Consider the following 21,310-nt stretch of genomic DNA (forward strand, 5'->3'; position numbering starts at 1 on the left):
TCTGTCTGTCTATCTATTTCTCTAGATAACATGGTTGATCAGAACAAAGTGGAAATTAGCGAAGCCAAGGCCACAGAGCTGGAAAAAAAGGTAAACACAAACCCACACACAATATAAACTGACTTTGACTAAATAATACAAATATTTAATAATCTCAGTGTTTGAATTGAATCACAGAACTGAATATTGATCAAAACCATCCAATCCTTATAAAAACAACACACTTGCATAAGCGCTCACATGCACTGCACCCAGACGCCTCCCCGCTGTCTCTCCCCCGCCTGTCCGCTGACAGATGTGTAATTTGGGAGGTGAGATGAGCAGAAAGGAAATTTCCTGCCTCTTCCTGACAGCTTCCCTCCACACAATCTACAATTACCCTGCTGTGTGTGTGTGTGCGCGCGCGTGTGTTTGTGTATCTTTATGTGAATGCATGCACTTCTATGATTATGTCTTTATGAGAATGTGTGTATGTTTCTCATTCAATCACATTTTACCACGGAATTAAAAAGAAGAATGATAAATTATATATTTGTATTGAAACATGTACAGTAAGCACATATATCCTCTTTATCATTACTGTTATGTATTTGAATGTTTATGCAACATATTATTTTACTTTTCAAGTCTTCATATTACAATAAGAGGAGAATAAAAGAGCTTTCACTCTTTTTAATAAAGTAACAGTAGGCATCATCTAGGGACAGATGGTGAAGTCTCAAAGGAAAAGAATGCGTGTTTTTGTGTGCATTTGTGTGAAACTGTATGTATGTGTGTTGTTTGTGTGTGTGTGACCCCTTGGTTTCCACTGCTGTCACATAATTACACGTCTGGCTTGCAAACACTCGCCTTCAATGTCAGCGGAAATTGTTAGTGTGTGTGTGTTTGTGTGTGTGTGAGAGGGAAGGACAGATTTTGTGGAAGTTTGTGAGGTGAATACTAAAATCCTGAGAGACTCAATTTGGTCTTGGGTTTGTTCTTGAGTATGTCCTCTGAGAGAGAACAACAAAGCACCTTCATATTGATGAAACGTGTGGGTCGCTATCTGAACACGGCCGTCTCTGTACAGTTTATTGATCGTAGGATGCGTCTCTTTGGTGAAATTGTTTGGATTTTGGACTCGCGTGCAGCATACCTGCATTTTCTATAGCACTGCGTCGGATGAAGTGTGCAGTACACAGCAAGTGCATACTACACCAAACACTGTGTTCCGCTCATTTCCTGTGTAGAGTGATATTAATAATCAGGCATTGTTTTGTAATAATTTTAAATCTAAACATTTGACATTTACATGCAAATTTGAATAAAGACAAAAAGACGCATGCTTTTAACTATAAACTAATGCCCCCCCCCCCCAAAAAAAAGGTAGGCACCAGAGTTTGTTGTGATGTGTGCCTGTCTGTGTAGTTGGATGCAGAATTAATGGCGCGGCACGAGCTGCAGGTGGAGCTGAAGAAGATGGAGGCCGATTATGAGCAAAAAGTTCTGGAGCTGAGCACAGAGAAAGACACACTGGGAAATGAGAAAACTGAGCGAGAGAAAGAGAACCTGGTGCTGCAGTCTGAGATCAACAAGCTGAAAGAAAAGGTAATATCATTAACCTTCACATACCAAAGTAAACCTTTAGATACCCTCAGAGACCAGATTAAACCTTCACGTACCCTCAGAGACCAGATTAAACATTCACATACCCTCAGAGACCAGATTAAACCTTCACGTACCCTCAGAGACCAGATTAAACATTCACATACCCCCCGAGACCAGAGTAAACCTCCCCTTCTTCTTAGAGACCAGAGTAACCCTGCACGTGTACTATCAGAGACCAGAGTAACCCTGCACGCGTACTCTCAGAGACCAGAGTAAACCTCCCCTTTCCCTTAAAGACCAGAGTTACTCTTCACGTATCCTCAGAGACCAGAGTAACCCTTCATGTACCCTCAGAGACCAGAGTAAACCTCTCCTTCCCCTTAAAGACCAGAGTAACCATTCACGTATCCTCAGAGACCAGAGTAACCCTTCACGTATCCTCAGAGACCAGAGTATCCCTTCACGTACCCTCAGAGCCCAGAGTAACCCTTCACTTATCCTCAGAGACCTGAGGATCCCTTCACATACCCGCAGAGACCAGAGTAAACATCCCCTTCCCCTTAAAGACCAGAGTAACCCTTCATGTATCATCACAGACCAGCGTAACCCTTCATGTATCCTCAGAGACCAGAGTAACCCCTCATGTACCCTCAGAGACCAGAGTAACCCTTCACGTATCCTCAGAGACCAGAGTAACCCCTCACGTACCCTCTGAGACAAGATTAATCCTTCACGTACCTTCAGAGACCAAAGTAACCCTTCACGTATCCTCAGAGACCAGAGTAACCCTTTACGTATCCTCAGAGACCAGAGTAACCCTTTACGTATCCTCAGAGACCAGAGTAACCCTTTACGTATCCTCAGAGACCAAAGTAACCCTTCACGTTAGAGCTGTAATCGGGCCTTAAAAGTTAGGCCCGAAATGTCCGGAGCCCGACAGAATGCAGCCCGAACCCGAACGTACATTTAGATTGACAGCTTTTTAAAAGCCCGAACCCGTTTACAGCCCGACATTATTTAAATGTGCGCACACACACAGCTTTTGTCAAGAATGAGAAATTTACACAGGTTTTAACATTATTTATTCATGACTAATAATCTACACGCCACTTGGAAGTTGAAACAAAGAAATAAGTAATCTGTAACATTGTAACATCTCATTCTAAATAGGCTTATGCAATACACTATAAATATGCTAATAAAATTATTATTTCTTAACGAATTAAATTAAGATAATACATTCTGAATTAAGATGGGTATTTGGCAATAACGAAATTAAGAGGCAGGCTCCGCGGGATTTGCGTCGGCACTTCTCTCCATTACTGCCAACATTAGTCTATATCCTCTGTCTAAATAATGTAAGACTCGATTCATATTTAGTTATACATTGAAAAACCTACTCACCAAGATTAGGCTACATGTTTTTGATGAGGAAAATCATTAAATCCATTGTAAATGAATTCAGCGCGATCCTGCGCTACTGATTTGAACTTGACCGCTCATTTACCTCACAAAGCCGGAGCGGAAGCCCGAGCCCGCCCCGAGCCCGTGTAAAATGTTAGAAATGAAGCCCGAACCCGCCCGAGCCCGTCGGGTCCCGACGGGTCCCGTCGGGTTCGGGCAAAGATCTTCAGCTCTACTTCACGTATCCTCAGAGACCAGAGTAACCCTTCACGTACCCTCAGAGACCATGTTAACCCTTCACGTACCCTCAGAGCCCAGAGTAACCCTTCATGTATCCTCTGAGACCAGAGTAACCCTTCACGTATCCTCAGAGACCAGAGTAACCCTTCACGTACCCTCTGAGACAAGATTAATCCTTCACATACCCTCAGAGCCCAGAGTAACCCTTCACTTATCCTCAGAGACCTGAGTATCCCTTCACATACTTGCAGAGACCAGAGTAAACATCCCCTTCCCCTTAAAGACCATAGTAACCCTTCACGTATCATCACAAACCAGCGTAACCCTTCACGTATCCTCTGAGACCAGAGTAACCCCTCATGTACCCTCTGAGACCAGAGTAACCCCTCATGTACCCTCTGAGACCAGAGTAACCCTTCACGTATCCTCAGAGACCAGAGTAACCCTTCACGTATCCTCAGAGACCAGAGTAACCCTTTACGTATCCTCAGAGACCAGAGTAACCCTTCACGTACCCTCAGAGACCATGTTAACCCTTCACGTACCCTCAGAGCCCAGAGTAACCCTTCATGTATCCTCTGAGACCAGAGTAACCCTTCACGTATCCTCAGAGACCAGAGTAACCCTTCACGTACCCTCTGAGACAAGATTAATCCTTCACATACCCTCAGAGCCCAGAGTAACCCTTCACTTATCCTCAGAGACCTGAGTATCCCTTCACATACTTGCAGAGACCAGAGTAAACATCCCCTTCCCCTTAAAGACCATAGTAACCCTTCACGTATCATCACAAACCAGCGTAACCCTTCACGTATCCTCTGAGACCAGAGTAACCCCTCATGTACCCTCTGAGACCAGAGTAACCCCTCATGTACCCTCTGAGACCAGAGTAACCCTTCACGTATCCTCAGAGACCAGAGTAACCCTTCACGTATCCTCAGAGACCAGAGTAACCCTTCACGTATCCTCAGAGACCAAAGTAACCCTTCACGTATCCTCAGAGACCAGAGTAACCCTTCACGTACCCTCAGAGACCAGTTTAACCCTTCACGTACCCTCAGAGCCCAGAGTAACCCTTCACGTATCCTCAGAGACCAGAGTAACCCTTCACGTATCCTCAGAGACCAAAGTAACCCTTCACGTATCCTCAGAGACCAGAGTAACCCTTCACGTACCCTCAGAGACCAGTTTAACCCTTCACGTACCCTCAGAGCCCAGAGTAACCCTTCACGTATCCTCATAGACCTTACTATCCCTTGACATGCCCGCAGAGACCAGAGTAAACATCCCCTTCCCCTTAAAGAACATAGGAACCCTTCATGTATCATCACAGACCAGAGTAACCCCTCATGTACCCTCCGAGACAAGGTTAACCCTTCACGTACCCTCCGAGACCAGAGTAAACCTCCCCTTCTTCATAGAGACCAGAGTAACCCATCATGTACCCTCAGAGACCAGAGTAAACATCCCCTTGCCCTTAAAGACCAGGAACCCCTTCAGATATCCTCAGAGACCATAGTAACCCTTTACATACTCTCAGAGACCAAATTAAACCATCACATACCCTCCGAGACCAGAGTAAACCTCCCCTTCTTCTTAGAGACCAGAGTAACCCTTCATGTGTACCCTTAGAGACCAGAGTTACCCTTCACGCGTATCCTCAAAGACCAGAGTAACCCTTCGTGTACCCTCAGAGACCAGAATAACCCTTCATGTATCCTCTGAGACCAGATTTAACCCTTCAGATACCCTCAGAGACCCGAGTGACCATTCAGGTACCTTTCAGGGACCTGTGTAACCCTTCACGTACCTTCAGGGACCAGAGTAACCCTTCACATAACCTCGGGGACCCGAATAACCCTTCACGTTCCCTCGGGGACCCGAGTAACCCTTCACATACCCTCAGGGACCCGAGTAACCCTTCACGTACCCTCGGGGACCCAAGTAATCCTTCACATTAAAGGATTGTTCATAAAAAATCATCCCTCATGTTGTTCTAAACCTGAATAAGTTTCTTGATAAATGATGTTAAACTCAGTTGACGGTAACCATTGACTTGCATATTAGGAAACAACATGAGGGTGGGTTAATGGGTGAACTATCCCTTTAAGCTGTAGTGGACCAGATTTTACTCAGTTACAGTAGTTAAATGTCAGACTCCGTAAACTAGATTTTGAATAATGGTAAAACATGTTGCGAGATCTGATTTGACAAGTGATGTTTGTGAGTTATCTTGAAGACAAACAAGCAGTAAGAGTGATGAAGGAAACATTTCAGATGAAAGTGATAAAGCGATGTTTCATGACAGCAGTGGGCAGAAGACGGTGATAGTCATGAACAACCTGCTGAGCTAAACACAACATCATCGACCCTACAGATAAACAAACATCAGAGACCCTTCTCATTAGTGGAATACAGACGTCAGCGAGCCCTACCTGTCTGTCTGTCTCTCTCTCAAACACGAACACTCTCCAATTTTCTCTCTCTAATGTGACTTTAGCCGTCTGGTCATTTTTAATGAGTTCTGTCAAGTTCTGGGTAAATAAATTATGCCAGTAATTAGACATGAATATAGACACTCCCTCATGTAATTTTGACCTTCATCACTGTCTCTATCTCTCTCTTCTACGTCTGCCCTATATCAGTTATGTTATTAACTACATTTTTTGGAAGAAATTCATTGGTTTTGACTTTTAAAGGAAGCTTTTAAGTCATTGAGATTCATCAAATGCTTCAAAGTCAAAGTAAAATAATCACACTACCCTTTTTTCTTATTGTTTCAGATTGAAAAGCTTTCAAAAGATCTAGAAGAAGCCAAAACCAAAGTCATCACTGTGCATGTGCCTGTGGCTCCACCCCCTGGTCCATCAACTGGCCAGCCAAATTCCACCAAGCCCCCACCACCACCCAGTGGCGCGGGACTACCTGTACCTCCACCTCCTCCACCACCTCCTCCACTGCCTGGACAAGCCACCATGATGCCCCCACCTCCTCCACCCTTACCATGTGGGGCAGGTTTGCCCCCTCCTCCACCTCCTCTACCTGGAGCACATGGTATGCCCCCACCGCCTCCACCTTTGCCCGGAGGACCTGGTATGCCCCCACCTCCTCCTCCTTTACCTGGAATGCCCGGTATGCCGCCTCCACCACCCCCTCCACCCGGAATGCCTGGCATGCCTCCGCCCCCTCCAATGGGTGGTCCTGGGATGCCTCCGCCACCGCCGGGCGGTTTTGGTGGATGGGCGCCTGCAGTTCCTCAACTGCCCTACGGCCTACAGCCCAAGAAAGATTACAAACCTGAGGTTCAACTGAAGAGAGCCAACTGGAGCAAGGTGTGTTTGTTTTTACACTTGGTTTGAAGTCTCTAGTTCCTGTTCACGTTGTATCTTGTATTCCTTTAAGATTATATCATAATGTCAAGAAATTGGTGTTGAATTACGTTTATTTACCAGCCTTAGCTTGTCTCACAGCCAGGTATTAGCTGATTTAGCAGGGTGGTTTTAGAGTCCTGTTATAGTTTTTTTTAAAGGAAAACACCACATTTTTTCAATATTTTACTATGTTCTTACCTCAGCTTAGATGAATTAATACATAACTATCTTTTTTTAGTGCGTTCACTTTTAATCTTTGTACAGCACTTTTTGAATGTGTTAGCATTTAGCCTAGCCCCATTCATTCCTATGGCTCCAAACAAAAGTTTTATTTTGTGCCACCATACTTACTCATGTAACTACTCATGTAACAGTCTTTAAATAGGAAAACATGGAAGTGTTTAATGGCTTCTAAATTCATCCCTGTTTGGATCCTAAGGAATGAATGGGGCTAGGCTTAATGCTAACACATTCACGACGGGCTGTACAAAGACTTAAAGTGCATGCATTGAAAAAAGATAGGTATGTATTAATTTGTCTAAGTTGAGGTAAGAACATAATAAAATATTTAAAAATGGTGGTGTTTTCCTTTAACAGGTAAAGCTGGTCAGTCTAGAACCCACTAGGTAGACCAGCTAAAACCAGCTTGACCTTGCTAAATGTCGAGTCCAAATCAGCTAAAACCAACCAGCCAAGGCTTTTTAGCTGCTCAAAAAGAGTAAATAAAACTTATTTAAAGGTACCGCTCTTATTATTTAAATAAAAGTACTGTATCTTGTACAAGAATACTTAACTGGAAAACAAGACCGTGTTAAAAAAGAAAAGGATTTTCTTTACATTGTTTCAACTGGTTTATCACCCAACTTGAGTGAAGATTCTGTATGCTGCTGTGAATTATGGGTAACTATTAGCTGTTGATCATGAGTATGCTGCTCCGCTCCTCTGATCTCTCGCTCACTCGCTCACTTTTTCTCGCCCTCCACAAGAGTAAAAACATCAAAACGGTCCTGTCTCCTTTTCGCCTAAAGCTACACTTTGATGGCTTCAGTGAAATTCATGAGTGTTTAGATTCTCAGCAGTGGCTGTGGCTCTTTGAGGATGGCAGTGAAATAGCGTTTTAATAAGCCTGTGTCTCTGAAAGATAATTAAATTGCTCATAGAAAGGACAGTGTTCTTTAGTAATTTAAATTAACATTTTTTTCCGTTCAGAGTAGTCTTGTTATCTCATGCCACCCGATGCACTTTCCCCGACTATCTCTCTTTTTCTCTCTTTATTCCTCTGTCTTTCTTACCACCCCCCACCCACTTTCTTCCTTCCTCTTTCTCTCTCTCTCTCTCTCTCTCTCTCTCTCTCTCTCTCTCTCTCAGAGTAATTAGATGCCGGTGAATCATTAGAGGTTGTACCTTGTCTCCGTGTCCTAACCTCTCCTTGCCGCCTACACTCTCTTTATCCACGTCTTTCTCCTCGTTCTCACCTACGTGTCCCCAAGAATGACAACAGAAGCATATAAATCAGAGCAGAGAGAAGTTGTGCTCATAAAAGGGAACAGTCATTTAACACCGTCTCTAGGTGACGGTAATGTTGAACCTAGCTGCTTTCCAGAATTGATGCATGGTCAATCCAGTCCTTGAAGAGATTTAATTCTCGTGTTAAAAAATTACTCTCAATGCAGTTTCTTTTTAAAAGGGGGCATTTCACAAGACTTTTTTAAGGGCGGTTCACATTTTGCATAAAAATTGCGTGGAAAATGCGACTGTTGTTTGGTTCTTGTCACATGACCTGCGGTGCGCTTACGGCATTCTGAAAACTTGAGATGTTTTTAACTCGATGTGCTGCGGACGCGCCTGGAAAAAACTAGCGCTTCGAACCGCGTCGCTTCTATTATGAGTACGCATACCGTGCGCATACATTGGAAATAGCAAACTTGAGCGCACAAATGTGAACCGGCCCTTAGATGTCAAATAAATCTGTGGTGTCCCCAGAGTACGTATGTGAAGTTCTAGCTCAAAATACCATATAGATAATTTATTATAACATGTTAAAAATGCCACTTTCTAGTTTTTGGGTGTGTCCTTTTAAATGCAAATAAGTTGATCTCTGCACTAAATGGCAGTGCCGTAGTTGGATATTGCAGATTAGGGGGCAGTATTATCCCCTTCTGACATCACAAGGGGAGCCAGATTGCAAAGACTTCTTTTTTCACATGCTTGCAGAGAATGGTTTACCAAAACTAAGTTACTGTGTTGTTCTTTTTCACATTTTCTAAGCACTGTGTTAGTCAGGTATGTAGATATAAACATATTGACAGTTTAATTAACTTCATTCGTCAGAACGTCAAAGTCCCTGTGAAAAGGAAGATGTGATCGATTTACTTCCATATTGTGATGTACTGTATATCAGAGTGAAACAAAATATCTCACAAGTAAAATAGCAGGCGTGGCTTGTGTTTTCCACTGTGAATTGATTGGATATAGAAAAGTAGGCGGTTCATTCATAATTGGAGGGGGAGGGTTAATGTCAGGGGGACAGCTCCGCCCAAGCTGTCAAGCTGACATCATCAGAGAAGGATCGCCATAAGAGGGCAGAAGTAAATGTTCAGATTTGATTAAAGTTTATAAGGGCACATATATTTTCTTGAAAAAATAATGAAGCACACGTATACATAGGTTTTGATGAACATGGCAATATTTCATTAAAACATAAGAATTGTCCGCTTTATTTCATTCGACTTTAAGACTTGTATAATAGTAATATTATCCTCTTGTACTTCTAAAAGACGAAAAATCTCAATATACCGCCCCGTTTAACTGTATCGAGTTGTATCGCAACACATGTATCGTGATATTCTTGCCGATACACTGAAAAAAAATATTCATTCAATTTACTCAATTTTTAAAGGTAAGTGGTTGCAATCAATTTATTTAAGCTACATTAAAACAAAAGTTTTTTTTATTTTTATTTTTGTTTAAATGTAGCTTAAATAAATTGATTGCAACCACTTACCTTAAAGGGGACAGAGAATGAAAAACCATTTTTACCTTGTCTTTGTTGAATAATGGTAGTCTACTCGCATTCACAAACATACAAAAAGTGCTAAACATGCTAAACATCTCAGTCTCATAGAAATTCCTCTTTTAGAAATGTCAGCCAGAAAACGGCCCAATCTGAAAAACTGATGCTTATGACATCACAGGCATCTCACTGCCCCTCCACTTTAAAATAATTGGCTACATTTTTTGAGTGGCAGCAAAGTCAGCCAATCAGTAATGAGATTGCAAGTTAAGCCAGTAGGGGGAGCCAAAAAGGTGCAAAACCACTTGTTTAAAATCCCCCACCCTAATAGAGGCATTACAGACCCAAACCAAAACATTTTTGCCACAATGTGATGTGTACATGTCACATCACAGAACACAGCCCTTGTATATTACCACAACTCAAACATTTAAAATCTACGCTAAAATATAAAACGCTAAAATAAAGATTATATTTACACAATTTCAGAGCAAATACATGCAAAGAAATATCTTCTTTTTAAGCTTTTTGACATTTTCATTATTTTTCTGCTATAGAAAACAAAACTGCAGTAGCATAAACACACTGATGGGCATTATAAAGCGTTGTACATTAAAAGCAAGATGATGAGAGAAGAGATTGAGAGGCAGTCAGTGTTTCTGTCTCCCCATCCCAGCATGCAGTGCATCGCCTTTCTTTCCTTTGTGCGGTAAAATCAGAATTCATTTTAATGAGTATCAATGTCTTTTCTTCTCTCTCCATTTTCCTATTCTCTTTTTCTCTCAAATCCCTGTTCTACATTTCATTGTGTCTGATGAAGGCAGTTAGGCAGAAGATGTTGATATCCCAACAGCTCCATCACAATGGTTCAATTCACCGTCTCTCACAAGACGTCCAGCGTTTGTCTTCTGTATGAATAACATTATGAATTTAGACTCTGAACGACTGTGCTGTGCCGTTTTATATTCTCAAAAGGAGGTCAAAATGAAGCCCACTATTTATTAGAACCGAACATCAGAAATTACGGTCCATTAGTTTGTGTAGCCGTCAATGAATCATGTAATGATCATACGGTGTCAGTGCTGCCTGTATGCATAATATTGTAGCAAATATACATACTTAAAACTGTGCTTTATTGTGATTTTAATATGGTTAAGCTTGTTAGTAAACAACAATGCAAAATATTGCACACATCTGTGTGGTTTTAAATGATGAATTTGGTGGTTTGATCTTTGTGTTTTGTGTATGTATTGTAGATCTGAGAATAGTTTTTGGATCAGATGTAATAAATGTGTAGGTAGATGAATAAATAGATTAAAGTGTCGATCTGTGTGTTTGTAGATCGCAGCCGAGGATCTGAATGAAAACAGCTTCTGGGTGAAAGCTAAGGAGGATCGCTTTGAAAACAAGGAGCTGTTTGCCAAACTCACGCTCACCTTCTCTACCCAAACCAAAAGTAAGTTTAACTCCCCATACACCTCACAACAGACTCATCACCTCTCCACACATTAAACCTCTCTCTTTTATTTTTTCTTTATCCGTCTATCTGAAAATAGCCTCAAAAGGTAAGAGACTCTCGCTCTGTGTGTCTATGTGTCCTCTGAGACTCTCGCTGCTGCATATTGAGCTGCAGATGAATGACAGAATGAAGGGATGTAAAGGAGTAGGGACATCTACTCTCTAGCATCAGCATCAGGACCGATGCTTGTGTGTCTGTGTGTGTGTTTACTGCAAGTGAGAATGAATCTCATTAAATGTCCAGGTTACATTTCACCTCAAAATCAAAAAAAGGGATTTTTACTTTGCATAAAGTAAAACAAAAACATGAGGACCATTCTTACACAGCTCTGGAAAAAAATATTGTGACCATTACAGTCTAGTGTCTGTTGAATTCCAACAAAAGCAAACTTCAGTAGTGACATAAAGTCGCCCAAAAGCAATGTAAAAGACTTGAGAGCATGATAAAACACCTGAAAGATAAAAGTGATAAAAATATACATTTTTGAACTTCCTAAAAAACATGTAAAACATTAGTATTGTGCTGTTTAAAAATTAATATAAATTTCATTTTGAATACTTCTTTCAGGTATTCCAGATCTGAAAACATTGCATCTTTTTGTTAGTTTGTTTGTTTTCAATTTTCTGAATCGGTGTAAATAAAAACAATAATGTATTTAGGAATTTGGCAGAAATGTTGTTGGTAGACGACAAAATGAAACAAAAATGATAGGGTTACTTAAACACATATTCCTATATAGTAGTGTAGTAACTACTACACAATACTGGAATTTCTAACTTTTGTACTATCCCTGGAAAAAACTGTGTTCGATCACATTTTCGGTACTACCGGGAAAATCTAATACAACATTTAAGGCCTTAATCTTTTTATTATTTTATTATTAAGACAAGTGAAGAGTTTGGTTCCAAAACGCGATAAACGCCAGTCCTCCTTCTCTGCAGAATGCAATAAATCCGCTTAACCAATCACAGCGCACCATTCCACGCATTGTAAAAAACAATGACGTCGCGTTGAATACATGCATAATCCTTGTTTTCCTCATCTCCTTTGTACTTTGTGTTCAACAAACAAAGAAAAACAAAATAATACTTTTGATGGTATTGGAATAAGTCTTTGAAAATCTAATATAACCTAAAGATGCAATGTGAAAATTTGTAACAGAAAATAGTGGTTTTCATTCTGTTACTTTATTGGTATAGAAAACAAGTTTTTACCGAAATTAGTCGAAATGGATTTATTGTGTTTTGGAAGCAAACTCTTCAAATATTAAAAGGCTGATTATTTTTCACTTTCATATTTTTAACATGACTACGAGGTCATAGCAGATATTTTCTCTTCAGCTCTATAAACAGATTATAGTGCAAGTGTAAAAATAAACTTGAACGACATGATGGTTAATTAATGACTTTTTTGTGAACTTAAAGCACAACAGTATATCTGGGTTAATTTATTTTTGACCACAGTCAAAGTATTTTCTTGTCAGCTAAAACTCGCTGTCTGAATTTCCACAGTCTTATAACTCTGAGGGGATTGTATGCATATTAACAACAATTTGTGAAGTTTAGAATTAATACTTGGTGATGATTATCGATCTCTTGAAACAGGTCTGCGTGTCGGTCCCTCATAGTGCTTTGCTAGTAGCGTTAGCACACAGCCCTGTAGCAACGCTTGCATATTTGTCATACTTCACTTGTGTCCTTCGGCTTCCCTTGTTTATTTGACTTGCATCTGAAAATGCTCCACACAGCACTCCTGCTTAACTTTCTTTCTAGTACTGTTAAAGGCTGGGTGCATGAAGCCAATTTTGATATTTGAAATCACCTAAACAAATACGCCCCTACCTCAATAGAATCTGGACCTCTTTTGATAGACCCGCCCCACACATACGCAACACAGGCAATGATGTCGGTTAGTAGACACGCCCCTTACTGCTGATTGGCTACAAGTGTTTTTTGGTACTCGGCCCAATTCCTTTTTTCAGTGTGAACAAGAGGAGGCGGGGCTTTGTTGGCACTGCGTTCACGTGCAGTATTGTGTGTACGCGTTGTTTGAGAGAAAAAGAGAGAGAGAGAGCGAAAACGTGCAACTGGTCTCGGAATATCGATTCCTTGGGACACGAGTATTGTATTCGTTTTAGATCTTCAGTATCGATATGTATCAAATTATCAATATTTTGACAACACTACTATATTGTAAATTTAGAAAAACTAAAAATAATCTTAAAGTGGTCTCTCCATTTTTTTCCAGAGCTGTATATTGGAATCAAAGTTCACCTCCAAACTCTTGTTCATTTAATTTGTCCTGCTTCACTTTAAAATCAAAACTGTAAATGCAGTAAGCCATGATTTTACTTTTAAGTTGCTTTATTGACACGACAAACTGAATTTTCTTAAGGATTTACATCAAAGCTGCATGCAAATAAAACAGTGCAACTCAAGTTCTCTGAAAAGCCGAAACCTTGCTGCTCTCAGCACACACCTGTCTGACAGCTGACTGCTCTGTCTGGAGCTCTTATGTGGTTCAGAAAGGTTCAACACTTTATCTTTATACAATGTGTCATGGCTTTTTAGCATTTCACAGAGTAAGATTGATTTGCATTGTGCAGTTTGTTAGAAAAAGCCAACTTACCTTTGTTTTCTTTCAGCAAATTCTTTCTTTGTTTGATTTTGAGGTGACATTCTGTTTGACCTCGGCTTGTGCTTGACAGGTTTCATGAGATCTTCTTGGATTCATATTTTTGGACTGTAATACTCTCTCGTGAATTAAAAATGAGCAAGAGGCCAGTGTCAGCTGTGTGTGTGTGTGTGTCAGCCACCTGCTCTGTGTCCTCTGTGGATGGCCTTTACAGTTTTATTGCATATTTATGTCTGATACAATATACAGGAGCCTCAACTTTAACAAGGTGTGTGTATATGTATGAGTGTGTGCGTGTCTGTTGCGCGGCTTTGCCCTTCAGAAAATGACCTTCAAATAGTGTGTGTTGTCATGCGCCTGCCACGGATACACACAGTGTTTTCTGTTTTGAATATGGAATAAGAAACCTTGAAATGTCATCGTTGGCAGATGTTTTTTTTTTTTGAGGATCACCTGAGCTGTGTGTGTGTGTATATGTGTGTGTGTTTTGAGCTGTCTGTGTTGATGTAGGATAACCTTTCCAACCTTTCCTGATATCTGATTGTAAATGAATTTTGGCCTTTTTAGATTTTCCATCTCCTTGATCCTGTCCACAGTTGTGTGTGTGTGTGTGTGTGTGTGTGTGTGTGTGTGTGTGTCCTTGAGCAGTATTTTCTCTCTCTCTCTCTCTCTCTCTCTCTCTCTCTCTCTCTCTCTCTCTCTCTCTCTCTCTCTCTCTCTCTCTCTCTCTCTCTCTCTCTCTCTGTCCTGCTCCCTCCCAGTTATTTCTCACTTTCTCCAGCCAAGTGAAAGGATGCCACAGACAGCCAACTGACCTTTCACCTCCCTCTTTCCCACCAGCGCTCTCTCACTTTCTGATACCCTGATGCCTGCTCTGGGTTGACCATAGGGTCGCAGTATGATGACCTCAACAGTGAGGTCACAGAGCTGATTGCTGATGTAATTTGACAGGACCTAAAGCACAATATCTTTGTTTTTACCCTCTCTCTATCTCTGGGTTTTTTCCCAGAGTCTACTTAAACAATAATTCAACAAAATAAATAGTATATATCCTAGATTAAGTTGTAGAGGATATTTGAAGAGTTTGGTTTCAAAACGCAATAAATTCATTTTGACGAATTTCGGTAAACACATGTTTTCTATACCAAGAAAGTGACAAAATAAAAGGCACTATTTTTTGTTACAAACTTTCACATAGCATCTTTAGGTTATAAAAACATAAAAAATTCAAATCCATAATTTGATTTTCAAAGATTTATTATAAAAGGTTTTTTTTTTCACAAAATGTTTTTTTTTCTAAATGCTATAAATCTATTGAATCAATATATAAATGTGCATTCATCTTTGTCATGTTATATTCATTTAGTTGACTAGTGGTATACACTGATAAAAAATAATCATTAATGGCATTAATGAAAACACTTACTTTGTCTTATTAAGAACACGGTCATTGCTGCTTTATACTTGGGATGTCGTCGCTGAACTTTTTTCAAAGCTATCAGCTGTAAAATGTTTTTGTGCTGATCGATTTTCAATGAATTTGAGTAAAATAAAAGTACGTTTTTAAGTTTTTATAAGATCCCCTGCGGTCAATGTGTTAGCATGACAGAAGCTTGATGCTGTCGGGAGAACAAGCAACCAGCATTTTTCCGTTTCCCAAGTGCCTCTTGCGTAAATTATTAGATGTTTATGGCATACGTTTCTTTCCCGTCACAGAAAACCATCACAGGTTTATCAATGCCATCAAAGTATTATTTTGTTTTTGTTTGTTTGTTGATCACGAAGTACAAAGTAGAAAAGTAGAAAAACTAAGATTCCATGTACTCAACGCGCCGGCCATTGTTTGTTTACATTGCGTGGAATGGTGCGCTGTAATTTGTGGAGTGGATTTATTGCATTCTGTAGAAAAGGATGACTGGCGGTTATCGCGTTTTGGGGAAGAAAGGGAGAAATGATGACAGAATAGCACGGCGGATATTGTTTTTTGGGTAAAATTTAAAATTTACTTTTAAATACTGATCTGATACAATACTGATTTTGGCAGTAACTCTTTTTTTTGGCGTTTATCGCGTTTTCGAACCAAACTCTTCTTTTTACTCCAATATATATAATTGCTAATGTTAATTATTACTTGATAATACATTACTGATATTATTAAAGTTTAATGACTTTTAGGTGATATAACGAATCTCTTATTACTCAGCCCATGCCACATAACCATTGGTTACTTTGAAATTTAGTATAGACACATCAACATTTATCAATACTTTATGGATGTAATAATGTACCGCACTACATTATTTCATTTAATATTCAGTTTTATAGATTTACAGAAGAACATGGTGACATGAGCTGTGTGTCTTATGACTGAGCTCAATTACAGAGAAAGAGAGAGAGAGATTGGCCGTTCGATACTGACAATAGAAAGTGAGTGCAGATGGAGAGATTTTTTATATTTCACTCACTTTTATTTTCATTTGTGTTTGTTGGAGTCAAGCTTTCATACATTTGATTTAGTACTGAGAAACCTGTTGGTGATTTATTGATCGAGTCTGTCTTTGTATCTGGCCGTGAGTCTTTAATGTTTCTCTCCATCTCTTTGCCGGTCTGTTTTCCCATCTCCATGGAGACCATCCGCATCTCTCAGGAACACATTCATGGCACCTGTCAGCCGGTTTATCCCGCCTCTCACTTCTGTTCACACACATATGTCTCATCTTGTAATGTATACACCGACCTACTTTATTTCTATGACTATAGACACATATACACACACACATGCGCACATACACACACAAATGGGCTCGACTCATATCGATCCCTGCCGAGTTATAGACCCAGGGTCTGACTGCACATCACACGAACTCACACACACACACACACACACACACACACACATATTTGTACAGATGTCACATTTATTCTTCTGTATGTGTGATAAATATATAATCTGATGTTTCATTCAGTCTGTGTAACCCTGCTGAACTGTTGAGGTTCATGTTTTTACACCGATTAGCTTTTATCAACCTTTCTGACATCCAACATGTAAAAACGATTACTGGATGAAAGGTGTCTGTTCTGTTGATCTGTAGTTTGTTATGTCAGAGTCCGTAAAGCAGTGCTATATATCAGCACTATGGGCCAAACATTTTTTTTAACTTTAATTAAAAAAAGTCTCCCATCAAGCAATACTATGAAAGTGATGTTCTACTAAGGAAAATACAATGATTTGTTTTATTCATTTTCCTTTTTACATATTTAATAATTTATCTTTTTTTTCTTGAGTAAACCAAAAGGATCTGTCAGAATAATTTACATCTTTATTTGGTGCAAAAAAGCATGAACTTCATAAGCTCCAGTAATAAAAAACACTATTAAACTCTCTATATCCCGCCATCACATCATTTTCACATCCCCGGCAGTCAGTCATGTTGAAATCCTTCATAAAATTCTCTTAATACTTCCTGTTTTGGTCCTTATGGACCATTAGGACATACACAGGTCGCCTCGGCTCTGTTTGTCTTTATGTGTCTCAATCTTAATGTGCCCGTCATAAAATAACCCTCGGATGCGTCACCTGCGTCTACGATTCCCTAAAGCCCCTAATATAAAGTCAGCTCTTAATGTCCTCATAAACCCAGAGGTTCCCTGAAGTGTACTGATATGAGCGTTTCTGTTTATATGGCTTCATCTTTTCTCTCCGCGGTGGGTTTGTGTCATTAACTGCTGTGTTACGCTCCCTCCGAGCCTGTCCTCCGCTTATATTGGAGCCGTTTCAGCTGGTGAGATGTGGGAAATTGCTCAGACTGGACTTCAGTAATATCTTTAAAATGTTCTTGCCTGTACATCAGTGCCTCTCTGACACTAACCGGTTATGTACTTGTGTTTGTACTTTTGTTTTTCTGGCCTAAATCTGACGGGAGGTAACATTTGAACGGTTGGTTCGGAGGAAATGAGATTGTGGATGTATTCATGGTGTGCACCTGTTAGCCTATCACAAAATAGAGTTTTACAGGTGGAAAAAGCTGAATTGGTGTAAGAGGATTTCTGGGATGGAACAGAAATACGTCCACTGTGAATTCATCACAGTGATACAGGGAGATTTAGCAATGTGAAAAAGTGACAGATGAGTTGTAGTCAGGTCTGCCTGGGTTTTGGGTTTTGTAGAGCATTCTCACAAAAGCCATAATAATAGCTGTACATCACAGCCACAGTGATATGTGGAGAATTTTCTACTAACGGTACCAATATTTGTCTCTTAGTAATTGAAGTATTAAAAGAGTTTTATGATTTTTAAATTTTTTAATACATTGCTAAGTGAATTTTAGGGGGTTTGGGTGCTCTGTTGTCACTACATTTTATGTTTGTTTATCATCGTGTCTATGCCTTGCGAACACAACCATTAGGTTTTTGTGATTAACAGTCAAACCAAATATGATAAAAACACCAGGTATATTTTTTTTACTAGTGGGTGAAGGACATTATAGTTGATTGTGGATAGCAAAATAAAGTACATTTTACGTTATACCCAGAAATTCGTCATGAAGTGGACTATTATTAAAATGTATAAACATTTGGGTCCCAACATTATTCATTTTGGCCTGACCCCGTTTTGCTTTAAGGTGCCATATAATGTAAAACAGTTTTACCTAGGCATAGATGAATAATAAGCATATTCGTGCATGCAAAAGAAAACAGGCCAATCTCAATATAACACCAACTGTGACGTTACATTGCACATTAAATTAAATACAATTTTGTTACAATGCTAAAAGCAAAGTTGTGACTGCTGGGGTAGCGTTATAGTTAATGCTATATGCTAATGTTTAGGCTGAAGTTTGCAAAAACGCAACTTTGTGAGGAATAAACTAGGGGTGTGACGGATCACAAAACTCACGGTTCGGATCACATTACTGTTTTTGAGGCACAGATTAAGTCATTTTTCCAATCAGCAAAAAAGGGGGTGGGAAAAATCTAATAACAACAAATGAAGAAATTACAAACCTTTATAAGAAAACAGTTGCACATTAAGTGAGGTCTACAATTAGCAGAAATCGAATCAAAACACTGTCTTTATTTATTATTTTTAGAACAACACAAGTGATTTTCTTTTTGTCTTAGGTTTTATGATTAACATTAATAAACAGACTTAGTGGGTTAATTGAGGTTACTGTCTCAAGATAAGCATTTAGTTTCTGCATTTAATCTATACATACACTTAAGACATAAACAAATGTTTTTATTAGAAAAAGAATACTTTGGTATTTCAAGTCCTGTGAAGAACAGACAGATTTTATGTTCGCTTGCATTTTGAAACGCGTCTCTCCGTGTATGCACTTCTGAGTGCACTTAAACGCGCACGCACACACAGACAGGGGGGCGAATTATTAACAGCACTTCAGGAAGAAGATGCGATCCACATAAAGTGAAAATTACGTTGTTTCTCTATTCTCCAAATGTATTTTAACCAACTACAGTATGAGACACAATAGCGCAAATCTCTCTAAAGTTTACACATCAAGAGTTGAAGGGCATAGGGATAATTACGTTTGATTGGAGTTGGACCGGACACATTCAACCGCATGTGCATCTGTGCATACAGAAAACTGCTCACTTGAGCACCTTTTTGTAGTTAAATGGTTTAAAATCACTTGAGTGTTAACATTTGAAAGCCTTTGAAACACGTGGAAAAAACTGTGTGTATAAATCCGCGAGTCGCATGTGGGCCGAACCGTGGGTTGTGATCCATACGGATCAAGGATCAACTACGATCCGGCACACCACTAAAAAATAACACCAACTTGCCCCTCAGACACGTCCATTAACAATCCCCCAACATTTGATTATTCCTCAAATTCTGTATTTTTGTCTGATACCTAAAGTCTGTTTGCGCACACACATACAGAGCTACTGAAAGGGGCTGCTCTGAGAAACAGCCAATCAGAGCAGAGCTCAACATTATTATTCATGACCCTTTTAAATAAGGTAATAATAGTCCATTTCATTCTAAAAGCAAATTGTAAATGGACATGTAAAACAGTCTCTGGATCATTTTTGGCCTTAATAAAGCCACATACCTATGTAGATATCAGAGAACAATTTAACAGATTCTTTCGATGCATTCTTTGGCACCTTTAAGTGTTTTTTCATTAGTTGCTAATGCAGCATGTTTACACCAAAGACTAAACAAAATTAAGCTTTGCTTGGTAATTGTTTGACCTTAAATGGTGAAATCTGATAGTGTACTGAAAGCTATTCAACCTAATTCATTTGTGAAACAGTCTTAAAGCATGGCCAAAACCAGTGAAATATGAAATAGCTTAACTTAAACTATGTGTCTGAATAAATTTAGGTTTGACTGCAAAGTTTACTAAATATTATTTGGAACTGCAAATGTGGCCAAGGTGACATTCTCTATGTATCTATCTATACATACCTTTCTATAGTTTCTAGTTATATTTTCAAATAAAAGCTGAATATTCGTAAATAAACCCCTGCAGAATCCGCATTATTTTAACATCTCTGTGATGCTGTTAGTAATGCATTCAGCTCCAGTCTGCAGTTTTAATGGATGAACATCTGCGGATGTTTAAAACGTCCTTGTGTTTTTGTTTTTTATTTTTTTGCTGAAGAGAGAGGTCTCATCTCAGCAAAGGCAATTTCGCATTTAGTTTTTTTTCTCTGGAGGTTAATGCACGGGCCACTAACGCTGGCAGAGAGCTCCTTTCTTCTCCCACAATCCTCTTCTGCTCTCCGCTTTTTACATTGCTGCTTTGCTTTCTTGAGTATTCTGTGTGCATCGTGTTTTCGAAGCTGTTTGCTTGTGTGTCTCATAATGCGTTCATGATGGAGGTATTATGCGCATGCAGGTTTAATGCTTTCTAGAAACAGCGCGTGTGTGGGTGCCCGCGCAGCTCGGTTTAATGCGTTCGGTCTGTCAGTCTTTCTAAGCCTGTTTGCAGCCCGTTTCTGACCTTTTTCTCGAATCGGGTTGTGTGTCTGTTTGTGTGTTTCTGCTCGCATTCAGTCCTCCTTTATCACCCTGAAACACATCTGTTCATTGGTCTCGTCGGTGCTGCCAAACGCAACAGATTATTGGGAAAACCGTCTGCGCCTTTGTGGCACCGCCGCGTTGCGTTCCAGCATTCGTTTGCATTCAAATGCAGCGGCGTTCGCTGGAATCACAGATATGTTTTACCGTTTAATCTGCGCTTTATCTTTTGAAGATTAACTAGTATTTCTCCAGAGAGCGAGGGAGAGGACAAGAATGTGTGTTCTTTTGTGTTTTAAATTCGTATCCCCATTAAGAAAAGGATGAGTTGAAAAGCAGGAATGAGATATTCCTAATGAATAAACGTGGTAAAAGCAGATAAACCGTGCGACAGATGATTCGTGAACAGAGCGCATATGTGTGTCTCCTACCATATGCACTCCTATTAACATATGCCACTATTTAAATATGACCCAGCGATAGAGACGCACAGGGGAATTGTTTGTGTCCCGAGGCCAGGCATACCAGATGCACGTAAAAGCTCTTCTGCT

The 21,310-nt window shown here is 39.8% G+C and overlaps 1 protein-coding gene across 2 annotated transcripts in view; it reads left to right on the plus strand.

The window, feature by feature from the left end:
* LOC135760818 (protein diaphanous homolog 1) overlaps positions 1–21,310 on the plus strand; it is a 108,255-nt gene that overhangs the window by 44,702 nt on the left and 42,243 nt on the right. For both annotated transcript variants that reach the window (XM_065274849.2, XM_065274850.2), the window contains 4 exons: positions 26–90; positions 1,408–1,587; positions 6,015–6,563; positions 10,957–11,071. In XM_065274849.2, the coding sequence (XP_065130921.1) occupies positions 26–90; positions 1,408–1,587; positions 6,015–6,563; positions 10,957–11,071 (909 nt within the window). The remainder of the gene's footprint in view (positions 1–25; positions 91–1,407; positions 1,588–6,014; positions 6,564–10,956; positions 11,072–21,310) is intronic.

This window comes from Paramisgurnus dabryanus, chromosome 16 (genome assembly GCF_030506205.2).
Source record: "Paramisgurnus dabryanus chromosome 16, PD_genome_1.1, whole genome shotgun sequence".
In the NCBI taxonomy this organism is placed as follows: domain Eukaryota; kingdom Metazoa; phylum Chordata; class Actinopteri; order Cypriniformes; family Cobitidae; genus Paramisgurnus; species Paramisgurnus dabryanus.